Source organism: Bos javanicus, chromosome 11 (genome assembly GCF_032452875.1).
Source record: "Bos javanicus breed banteng chromosome 11, ARS-OSU_banteng_1.0, whole genome shotgun sequence".
NCBI classification, from domain to species: Eukaryota; Metazoa; Chordata; class Mammalia; order Artiodactyla; family Bovidae; genus Bos; species Bos javanicus.
Window position 1 is genome coordinate 19,334,542 of NC_083878.1, and position 12,686 is coordinate 19,347,227.

Here is a 12,686-nt window from a genome sequence, read left to right on the forward strand (position 1 = left end):
ACCCAGCCTCAAGGACCAAGACAAAAGATCGCTTTCATCACCTATCTCCCCAGTTCAAAAACTCTCCAACGAGTCCCACCTCGTTCACAGAACACACGCACTCAAGCTGCCTCCTCCTGCCTGGCCCTGCCCATCCCTGTGCTCCCCGCAGCTGGGGTCTCGGCTGCAGTAGGCCCACCTTTTCCTAGCCAGTCCCGCCGCAAAGCCCATGCTCTCTAACTCGCCCTTCCCGAATACCTTTCCTTCCTCCTGCGAGGTTTTCTGAGCATTTCCTCTTTTCCTGGGCTAGCTCCGGAGCATCTGAAAAAGCAGTATTCTCCAGCTGTGGACTCACACTGACATTTCTGGCCACTGGAGTTGGGTCTTTTCCCAGAGTTCTCTACTCCAATTAATTAATTGTTCGATTAAGCACAGGAATGAGCCTCTTGTTCTTGCTCTCAGCAGGTTAAATGCAACGGACAGAGATTGCTCTTTTGGCCTGAGGAACGTCCTAATTACCTCTCTGCTTTCATTATACAGAGGGGATCCAGGATCAGCCCAGGCTCTGGCTTTTAGAGATCAAGTAAATGAATAATTATAACCTAACAGTCACCCCATATATAAGCTGCTACCACAAGGTGTAATCTTGACTTCATTTTGCATTCCCAGCTGTGCCTCAGATCAGTTGTGATGTGAGAGCTGGGAAGATAATGAACGTCGAGTTCATTGTGAAGTGTCCACCAGGATGCCAAGACCCCAGGTACCACGTTTACGGCGCTGACGTCTACGCTTCCTATTCCAGCGTGTGCGGCGCTGCAGTTCACAGGTAGGCAACGCTGAGTTACTTAAGAACGAGCCGCCAGGGTGTGGGCGGGGAGCCCCGGGCGCAGGGCTGCCTGATTAGCAAGCAAAAATGGACAACTCTAAATGAGCATTCTGTGTTTTATCTAGCAGCCCCATCCCAGAGGATGACCCACAACCTGTTCATGGCCCTGGATCTCCTTGCAAATCTCTCTAGAAAGAACTGACTTCTCTTTACACATGAGTGAGAGGGGAGGAGAATCCTACTCTTTTGTGTTCACAACGAAGAAACCAAAGTTCTTGATGATGTAAAAAAATATTTTCTACCTGTATGTGCTGAGCAAGGAAATAATAGGGACGTGACTAAGGAAGGCCCAGAGGTTTAGAGAAGAAATGTCACAGCTCTCGTTGATGGCTGGAGACAAATGGGAACCGGAAACAGTGAAAAGGAGGGGGACAGTGGTCCTGACTGGTCAGCTGTTGGTTTGGGATCCAGGAAGAAGGAAGCATGACTGTGTCACTGCCTAAATGAGGCAGGCAGGCGTGACCTTTGCAGAAGCCTCACACCTATTTCACTTAGGCGTGGAGTCAAAACACAGGGGAAGGTATGTTTACTGAATATGTTTGATAATAAGGCTGGTGGGTGGATGTCCAGCTCTCTACCTGTGTTGTCTAATTCAGCCCCCACAACTCCCCTGTGTGCTATCTACCACTGTTATCCACCTCTTAAAGGTGAAGAGAGGTTGAATAGCCTTTCTAAAGCCACATCATTGAAAAGTATCAGAGTGGGGATTCAAACTCAAATCAGTACTCCCGCTTCTATTCACTACCCAGCACTGCTTTGAGATGCAGCTCTAAAGTTTGGGCTTGGCTGCCAGATACTGGCTGAAGTTTCTTTCTTATTCAAGCCTGTGGCATCTTTTCGCTTTTCTTTATTTGCAAGCCAGTCACTTGATCCTTCAGTTGTATCTCTGCCAGAGAGAGGAGGGACTAAAATTCATTCCCTTTCAAGGTCTCTAGGCAGTAGCCTCGCTAAAATTTACAGAAGCAATGAAAAAAATCTCTGCCTAAAATAAGACTTAAGAGTTACTAATAGACTTTGTCAGCCATACTCCTTTTCCCATCGGCACACAGAGATGAAGAGCTACCTGGTTTTTCAATGGGAGAGGGAACACAAAAGCTCTGCTGCTGCTGCTGCTGCTAAGTCGCTTCAGTCGTGTCCGACTCTGTGCGACCCCATAGACGGCAGCCCACCAGGCTCCCCCGTCCCTGGGATGCTCCAGGCAAGAACACTGGAGTGGGTTGCTATTTCCTTCTCCAATACAAAAGCTCTACTAAGGATAAATAGAGGAACATTAAAGAAACAAACACCAAATTCTACTTCTTAACTCCAAACTATGAAATAAAAATATTTTGCTTTCACCCTGACATCAATTTTGTGCAGCAAGGCAATATGCAAATCTACACGTGAATACACACACACTTATGCTTGCCCCCACAGGATCACTTGTTCAAACACTCATGCCTCCTACCTGTGTTTGAACACACATATGTGCTCACACACATGCTAACACATGTGTGCATGCCCTCACAGCTCCACCAACACCATCAGCACACTCTGGTTTGTGTTTGTGTAGACACTGATATCTTCTGTAGAGGCTGAGCCTATCCTAGGCCTGCTTGTATTTTTCCGGGTTGACACTTGCTTCCTCTGGCATTTGCTGTCTATCTCTTGCCTTTCCTTGTTTCCTGTGCAATACAGAGCCACACGAGTTCATATGAGCTCACAAGATGTCTTCATAATGACAGTAACCCCTTACACAGAGATCCTCTCCCTTGCATCACCTCAGCCCTACAAGGCTGCTGTTAACATTCTCAGAAGTGGATGTCAAAAGTGTCTGACTCTGCAACCCCGTGGACTGTAGCCCACCAGGCTCCTACATCCATGGGATTATCCAGGCAAGAATACTGGAGTGGGTTGCCATTCTCTTCTCCAGGGCATTATCCCAACCCAGGGATCAAAACAGGGCCTCCTGCATTGCAAGCAGATTCTTTACCATCTGAGCTACCAGGGAAGCCCAGAGGGAGGCATAGAGAGGTTAATTAAATTGCTAGTTATTTCCAGGATTAGAACTTGTATCCCCTGGCTTCCAGCCCAGAGCCCAGGTGATACATTTAGATAAGAACTGAGGGGTCCCAGCATTGCTTAATGTACAACATGAGGACATGATGAAGTTATAGACTTTGGAGTAGTTAGAGTTGGGAAAGGCTTTATGCCAGATGAACACACCTCTAGGGAGGAAATAGGAATGGCATTGACAAGAACCAGGACTCAGCAATATCAGCATTTGGGGTGGAGCCTAGGAACTTGCTGAGAAGAATATAGATGAGGGTAGAGGGACTGCAGAAAAGAGCTTCGCTGTTTCAAAAAAGATTTGCTGCTAGAGCAACTGAATGCCTCATGACTTCTTGGACCAATGGCTGATATAGTAGGAGACTGGAAAGAAGGAATCACTACCCATAAGGAGGATGTATAGAAGTCTTAAGGGAAAAGAGATAGGAATTTTGGATTATATCAGTTCCGTTTTTTACAAACAGAACAGGTCTCTTTTCAGAAGGAAGGATTAAAGTCAGAGGATAAGAGTGGGAAATGCATAAGGGACCATCCATCACTGTCCTGCCAGAGGCCCATGCAGTCAGAACTGGGAAACTGGAGAGGGCATACTTTGGTTTAGAAATTCAGATTTAGCTTAAAGGGTTTAATTTTCATATAATGTATGACAATCAGATGCCTTATCATGAGTGATCCCCTTGATCTTTCAAACCAAAGAGATAATGAACATATATGAGGCATCACATTCAGGCTCAGTCTTGGCCTGAACTAACTTCTGTGTTTAAAGTGGGACCAAATCCTGGGAGAGGGGAAGAGTTCTGAGATGGGACAATAAAGAGGCCATCTTCCTGTTAAGCATGGATTTCTGACCAGATGCCATCTTGATAATGGCAGCCAGCAAAACCTGACCTCGTGGTGGACAGCCCCTTTCCTCCAGGCCACGATGCTGACCCTCAGCTTATCGTAGTGTCCGGAGGGTCAGGGAGGAGGTGACCCTCAAGGCCATGTTCAGCATCATGCAGGGTGTCTGAGGAATGCAAAGGAGTAGAACTGGTTTTGCTCTTTCAGAGAATGTGTATGAAGCGTCTCCGCCTCAATGAGGATACAGGTGAGGTTTTATTGACATAAGTTCTCCAAACTTCCTTGGTTCTGAGCCCCTAAGTGTGTCCCAAGTGCAACCACAGGCGTTCAGGCTCTCCCCCTCCTCTGGTGTCTCCTGTGGTGGTCTAGCATCCCGTGCATTCCTCCCCTGGGACAGCTGTCACCTCCTCGAGTTGACAGACCACTCCCTACCCTATGCCTCCTCCAGAAGGATATCTGGAAATACGCACATCAGATCTCTCTCTTAAGGCAACAGGAAAATCTCATGAGAAGACAAGAGTTCTTTGTCCATGCCTTTCCCAAAGTCTGGGTTTGGAGTCCTCTATAACCGCAACAAGGGATCTCCACCTCCCAGTCCAGCCTAAGGACCCCCAGGCCTTCCCCCATTCCCTTTTTAAAAGCCTGAGCAAAGCGAAACTCAGCACCTCTTCCTCTGAGTGGCAGCTACAGTGCTTCTGACTTTTAAAACAAGAATGACTGCTTGCACATTTCCTCAGTACAATGGAATATAAATCCAGGGACAGAAAAATTTCCCCCAGGAGAAAATAAAAAGAGCTATTTCTATTTCTATTTACTAGTTATGAATAAGGGACCATGGGATAATTGGGATAATTTTTTAAAAAATAATTTCAATTGTCAGCCCATGCCAGTGGTGTGCTGGTCAGTGTTTACCAATTAACCCTCTTAAAAGGAGGAGGGGGTAGATGCTGATTTGTCAACGACTGTAGTATAATCACCCACTGTGGCTGATTTCAAGCTACCATTGTGAAATGAACCCCTTGGCACCATCCTGAACCTAACAACCAGCTTTCACAAGTCAGCATGAGGGGCAGCCACACAGAGACAGGCCTTCGAACACAGAAGCAAAACTAGTGTCGTCCCATAAGAAGATTTCCATTCCATTTGAGAGAGAAAGTTAACTCAAGGAATTAATAAAAATAAAATCAGAGTCATCATGGAAAGACAAGATTCAAAGGCATTGTTAGGAAGTGAAGTGAGTGAAAGTCGCTCAGTAGTGTCTGACTCTTTGCTACCCCTTGAACTGTAACCCACAAGCGTCCTCTGTCTATGGAATTCTCTAGGCAAGAAAACTGGAGTGGGTTGCCGTGCCCTTCTCCAGGGGATCTCCCCAAAAGCAGGGATCAAACCCATCTCTCCGGCGTCTCCTGAACTGCAGGCAGATTCCTCACCATCTGAGCCATGGAAGTGGTATAGCAACGTCATGGAGAAGGAGGCACTGGGGAGACTCCCAGGTTCTCCAGAGCAGAGAGCAGCAACAGAAATGTGGGAGTGGGAATCCTGTGGTTTGTCAGCAGAGCTGGGACTGGTCTTGCTGCAGCTGGGAGAGTGAGGGGCCCTGACTGAGAGCGCCCCAGAGAAGGGCGGGCAGGGTTGCAATGCTGTGAAGGCGAGATGGGGGCTTGATGTGCGGAGAAGCCTGTAGCTTTTGAACTCTGAGAGGCAACTGTGACCATGTGGGGCAAACCTAAGATTCCAGGTCACTTAGATTTGGGTTCACATCCCTCCCTTGTAATTGAGAAGTTACAAATCTGGAGTCACAAGACCCTTCGACCTTCCTAACCCTATCTCTGTAAAGTGGGAATGACAGCATTCCCTCTGCTCCACAGCCAGTAGGTTTGCTGGGAGAACTCAGTGAGATACCATAAGTGGGAATGATTCAAAAGCAATTCAGGATTTTATATGTCAAGTATTATTATCACTTTCTTTCCTTTTGAGCTGTTAGGAAGTTGAGTGTTGAAAGTTGTTGACTCACCATGGAGGTGGGAGGGAAGGAAATGGCAGCACTCTATCCTGTACAGAAGGAAGGGTGTTGATAGGAACAAATCTAAGGACTTTTTCATTCCCCCATCCTGTCAATTACAGATGCCCAAGGGAGCCATGTTAGGCTCTGGGGCAAGGAAATGACTTACTGGAGCCCCTGCTTCAGTGGAAGCAAAGAGGTAAATATGTCAGTTACTGTCATATCAGGATGTAAAACCTCCAAAATCCTAGAAATTAAAACAATTTCCAGCCTTTGGGGACTCTTTTAAATGAGTTTAGTTTAGCTTACACAGCTTACACACCTTCCCTTGCCCAAAATAAAAGGAATAATGTGCTTTTAAAAATATTGTACCACCCTTTCAAATAGTTGAAATCATCCTGTGATGTCACACAAAACCAAACTGGAAATTGTCAGGAAAGAGGTTTTACATCAGGGAGAACTAGTAGCAATTAAGACATCAAAGAGAAACTTGTGAAGGAAAAAGAAATAAATAAAAAAGGATTAAATTAAATAATCATTTATATATATATACATATGCATACATATATATGTATTGATGCTTTTGAACTGTGATGTTGGAGAAGACTCTTGAGAGTCCCTTGGACTGCAAGGAGTTTCAACCAGTCCATTCTAAATGAGATCAGTCCTGGGTGTTCTTTGGAAGGAATGATGCTAAAGCTGAAACTCCAGTGCTTTGGCCACCTCATGCGAAGAGTTGACTCATTGGAAAAGACTCTGATGCTGGGAGGGATTGGGGGCAGGAGGAGAAGGGGATGACAGAGGATGAGATGGCTGGATGGCATCACCGACTCGATGGACGTGAGTCTGAGTGAACTCCGGGAGTTGGTGATGGACAGGGAGGCCTGGCGTGCTGCGATTCATGGGATCACAAAGAATTGGACACGACTGAGTGACTGAACTGAACTGAACTGAACTGATATGTGTGTGTGTGTGTGTGTATATATATATATATATGAGAAACTAAAAAGAAGAAATCTGAAGCATGATCAGGTCCTGTAATATGAAAGAGAAGGACATTAGACCTGGAGGTCAGCTGCCAGGCCATGTGATGGAAGCACCATACATGGGGTTGGGCTGCAAGGTGAAGGTTTTCTTGCTCTTCCTGCTTTCATATCTCTAAATAAAGATGGTGGCTGAATATCACTAATGAACATAGACGCAAAAATACTCAACAAAACACTAGCAAACTGAATCAAATAATACATTAAAAAGATCATCCACCATGATCAAGTGGGATTTATCACAGGGGTGTAAAGATTCTTCAGTATCCTCAAATCAACTGGTATGATGCACCATAGTAACGAACTGAATAATAAAAATCAGTATGATTGTCTCAATAGATGCAAAAAAAGCTTTTGACAAAATTCAACACACATTTATGATAAAAACTCTCCAGAGAGGGGGAAAAGAAGGAACTTACCTCAACATTTCTGGCTCAATCTGCCTGCAATGAGGGAGACCTGGGTTTGATCCCTGGGTTGGGAAGATCCCCTGGAGAAGGGAAAGGCTACCCACTCCAGTATTCTGGCCTGGAGAATCCCATGGACTGCATAGTTCATAGGGCCGCAAAGAGAAAGAAAACCAGCAGTGGTGGAAGGGTGGGATGAATTGAAAAAGTAGCACTGATATACATACATGTATATTTATACACACACACTGTTGTCTGTAAGATAGCTAGTGGGAAGTTTCTTTATAGCACAGGGAGCCAAGCCTGGTGCTCTGTGATGTCCTAGAGAGGTGTGATGGGGGGAGAGGTGGGGAGGGAGGCTCAAGAGGTAAGGTATATACACACACACACACACACATATATATACATATATAATTATGACTGATTTTCATTTTGTATGGCAGAAACCAATACATTATAAAGCTATTTTTCTCCAATTAAAAAAAAATTTGGAGACTTCCCTGGTGGTCCAGTGGTTAAGACTTCAGCTTCCAATGCAAGGGATGCAGGTTTGATCCCTGGTCAGGGACCTGGGATCCCACAGGCCTTGTGGCCAAAAGATCAAAACATAATAAAACAGAAATAATAATATAACAAAATCAATAAAGACTTTTTTTTTCAATAAAGACTTTAAAAAATAAATTTGTAGCTGATTCATGTTGATGTATGGCAGAAACCAACACAATATTATAATTATCTTCCAATTAAAATTTTTTTTAAAGTCAATGGGAAAAAATGGTTAAAGATTTATAAAACTAAAAGAATAGCATGTGAAAACAAAGTTAAGAACCAACCTTATAGAGAAAAAGAAAAACAGCTGGAGGGATTAGGCTCCCCAAGTTCTGACTATACTACAAAATGACAGTAATCAAAAAAGTATGTTACTGGAGCAAAAACAGAAATATAAATCAATGGAATAGGCTAGAAAACCCAGAAATAGACCCATGCATTTATGGTCAATTAATTTAGGAGGCAAGAATATACAATGGAGAGAAGACAGTCTCTTCAATAAGAGCTGGGAAAACTAAATAGCTATGTATAAAATAATGAAGTTAGAACAAATATTCTTTAACACAAAAGTAAACTCAAAGTGGTTCAAAGAGCTAAAAGGCTAGACACTATAAAATTCTTAAAGGGAACCATAGACAGAACACTCTTTGCAGCAATATCTTTTTTGGATCCACCTCCTGGAGTCACAAAAACAAAAGCAAAAATAAACATACAAAGGCTAACTAAATTTAAAAGCTTTTGCACAGCAAAGGAAACCATAAACAAAATGAAAAGACAACCCATAGAATGGGAGAAAATATTTGCAAACAAAGCTACTGACAAGGTGTTAATCTCCAAAATATAAAAATGACTCATGTATCTCTATGTCAAAGAAACAAACAACTCAATCCAAAAATGAGTAGAAGATCTAAATAGACATTTCTCCAAAGAAGACATGCAGATAGCCAAAAAGTACCTGAAGTGAGGTGAAGTGAAGTGAAGTCGCTCAGTCGTATCCGACTCTTTGCGACCCCATGGACTGTAGCCTACTACGCTCCTCTGTCCATGGGATTTTCCAGGCAAGAGTACTGGAGTGGGTTGCCATTTCCTTCTCCAGAGGATCTTCCTGACCCAGGGATCGAACCCAGGTCTCCCGCTTTACCATCTGAGCCACCAGGGAAGATATTTAAATCACTAATTATCAGAAAAATGCAAATCAAAACAATAATGAGGTATCTACACTGGTCAGAATGGCCATCATCAAAAAGTCTACAAACCATAAACACTGGTGGAGAAAAGGAAACACTCCCACACTGTTGATGGGAATGTAAATTGATACAACCATTATGGAGAACAGTTCGGAGGTTCCTTAAAAAAGTAAAAATGAACTATAATATGATCCAGCAATCTCACTCCTGGGCATGTATCTGGACAAAACCGTAATTCAAAAAGACACATGCACTCTAGTGTTCATTGCAGCACTATGTACTACAGCCAGGATATGGAAGCAACCTAAATATCCACTGGCAGAAGAATGGGTAAAGAAGATACGGTACCTATATACAATGAATACTAGTCACTAAAAAGAATGAAATAATACCATTTGCAGCAACATGGATGGACTTAGAATGAATGGACATACATTCACTTATATTAGACTTACAGGACTCACAGGAGTGAAGTCAGACAAAGAGAAATATTGTAAGATATCCCTTATATGCAAAATCTAAAAAGAAATTATACAAATGAACTTATTTACAAAAAAAAATTCATAGAAACAAGTCACAGATTTCAAAAACAAATTTATGGTTATCAAGGGGAAAACACGGGTCGGGGGGGTGTATAAATTAGGAACTTGGGATTAATATACACACTGCTGCTGCTGCTGCTAAGTCGCTTCAGTCGTGTCTGACTCTGTGCGACCCAACAGACGGTAGCCCACCAGGCTTCCCCGTCCCTGGGATTCTCCAGGCAAGAACACTGGAGTGGGTTGCCATTTCCTTCTCCAATGCATGGAAGTGAAAAGTGAAAGTGAAATCGCTCAGTCGTGTCCTACTCTAGCGACCCCATGGACTGCAGCCCGCCAGGCTCCTCCGTCCATGGGATTTTCCAGGTGAGAGTACTGGAGTGGGGTGCCATTGCCTTCTCCGAATACACACACTACTGTATACAAAACAGATAACCAGCAAGAACCTACTGTGGGCTTCCCAGGTGGTGCTAGTGGTAAAGATCCTGCCTGCCAATGGAGAAGATGTAAGAGACATGGGTTCATCCCTGAGTCAGGAAAAGCCCCTAGAGGAGGGCACAGCAACCCACTCCAATGTTTTTGCCTGGAAAATCCCATGGTCAGAAAAGCCTGGTGGGCTGTAGTCCAGTGGGTCGCAAAGAGCTGGACACAACTGAAGCGACTAAGCACTCAGGCACACACAATCACTTAGTTGTGTCTGACTCCTTGTGACCCCACGGACTGCAGCTCGCCAGGTTCCTCTGTCCTTGGGGATTCTCCAGGCAAGAATACTGGAGTGGGTTTCCATGCCCGCTTCCAGGGGATCTTCCCAATCCAGGGATCAAACCCAGGCCTCCCATGCTGCTAAGTCACTTCAGTCGTGTCCGACTCTGTGTGACCCCATAGACGGCGCCCACCAGGCTGCCCCGTCCCTAGGATTCTCCAGGCAAGAACACTGGAGTGGGTTGCCATTTCCTTCTCCAATGCATGGAAGTGAAAAGTGAAAGTGAAGTCGCTCAGTCGTGTCCGACTCTTAGTGACCCCACGGACTGCAGCCCACCAGGCTCCTCCGTCCATGGGATTTTCCAGGCAAGAGTAGTGGAGTAGGGTGCCATCGCCTTCTCCAAGGCCTCCCATATTGCAGGCGAATTCTTTACCATCTGAGCCACCACCAGGGAAGCCCCCTGTATGGCACAGGGAAGTCTATACTCTGTAATAACCTGTATAGGAAAAGAATGTGAAAAAGAATAAATACATGTATATGAATAACTGAATGACTATGCCACACAGCTGAAACTACCACAACATTGTAAATCAACAATACTTCAATTTAACAAGTTTTTTAAATGTATAACATGTAGAATACGAAAAAAATTAAGATGGTGACTGGTTTCATAGTCTATTATATGCCAAACAATATTCTTCTCCTCTTTCTTCAAAAAAAGTTTTTTCTCTCTTCACAGTGGTGTGCTTGATAATTCAGGAGGGAAAATACTTGTTCGGAAAGTGGCTGGACAGTCTGGCTATAAAGGGAGTTACTCCAACGGTGTCCAGTCATTATCCCTTCCACGATGGAGAGAATCCTTTGTTGTCTCAGGTACGTCTACGTCCTGGAGAAGTGCTGCCCTATAACCGACACCTGGGTTAAGTGACCTCAGGGGATGAAATGTGCTCCTTTCAGTGTGCTGTTAGCCTTATTTTATGGCCCACCTCATTACATAAAAATCTGAAGCATTAGTTCTTCTGATAATTAGGATCATGAAACAATGAATTCTAATTACAGTGATAAATCACTACCAAGTCTGGAAATATAAAAAGGCTCCAATTACTCATTTTAAACACACAGCAGCTATCAGTAAGTCCAATCAAACTTTTAATTAAGTGAATTACATTTAATAACTTGGGTTTTTTGAGTTACTCCTTTAGTTATGCCAAATGTTCCTCATTTCTAGCTTATTCCTTGAGAAGTCTGGTAAATGAATAGATAGGGACAGGCTTTTAGAGAACTGAGCTACAACTATATTTGAGATTTCTTTTTTAAGACTAATTGTTTCGCTGTTAATCAGTTCTCACTATCTGGCTCCATAGGATTTTATAGATAATTATTTTCACTTTTTTATATTTTTTTTTTTGCCCTCTTCCAAAGAGGTAATATCAATGACCTAATGGCTAGTGTGACTTCATAGTAAAAAGCTAACCAAGTATCTCTGTATTATCATGACCTGCCTGTTCCCCTATTTATTTTTGTGAATTTTCCCAACCTAACCTTTTATTTTGAAAACTTTTAAGTTTATGCGAAAATGAAAAGATAGTACAATGAATACCCTTCACTCAGATACACCAATTGGTAATATTTTGCTACACTTGCTTTATCTATCTATTTATATTTTGCTTGAACTGTGTGAAAGGAAGCCACCAGCATGATGACAATTATCCCTTAATACTTCAGCACACATCTGGTAAGAACAGAAGCGTTTTCCTAAATAACCACAGTACAATGCCTAAAAAAATTAGCATTGCTACAATAATGTTAATGAATAATAAATATGAAAAATAAGAAATAGTCTTATTCAATTATATCCAACTATACCCAAAATATTCTTCACAATAATTTCTTCTTCTGTTAGGGGGTGGATCTACAATCACAGATCACCCATCGTATTTCCTTGTCGTGTCTATTTGGTTTCCTTTAATCTAGACCTGTCTAGCACCACACTTCCATTTTTGGTCATGAGTAGCGATGACATTTTTTTTTTTTAACTTTATTTTTGTCTGTGCTGGGTCTTCATTGCAGCGCATGGGATTCTCCTTGCGGTCGCTTCTCTTGTGGCAGAGCACAGGCTGTAGGGCGTGTGGGCTCAATAGTTGTGGCACACGGGCCTAGCTGGTCTATGCCATGTCCCCAGACCAGGGATCGAACCCCTGTCCTCTGTATCGGCAGGCGGGTTCTTAACCACTGGACCACCAGGGAAGTCCTGCGATGGTATTTTTGAAGTCTCAGCCAGTCATCTAGTACTACGTTCCACAATCTGGACCATAAACAGGTCTGGCTATTGCCTCATGCTTGGGTTCAGGTTAAATATTTTAGCAAAGATACTGCATAGATAGTAACATAGCATATCCATGGTGTAGTATCATAAATAGACACGTAATGTCATTTTGTCCATTTGTTGGTGATGCTTAATTTGATAACTTGGATACTTTATAATATCTCTCCATGGTAAAA

The 12,686-nt window shown here is 43.3% G+C and overlaps 1 protein-coding gene across 2 annotated transcripts in view; it reads left to right on the forward strand.

Moving 5' to 3' along the window:
- VIT (vitrin) overlaps positions 1 to 12,686 on the forward strand; it is a 123,558-nt gene that overhangs the window by 51,358 nt on the left and 59,514 nt on the right. For both annotated transcript variants that reach the window (XM_061432069.1, XM_061432071.1), the window contains exons 4-5: positions 649 to 805; positions 10,924 to 11,057. In XM_061432069.1, the coding sequence (XP_061288053.1) occupies positions 649 to 805; positions 10,924 to 11,057 (291 nt within the window). The remainder of the gene's footprint in view (positions 1 to 648; positions 806 to 10,923; positions 11,058 to 12,686) is intronic.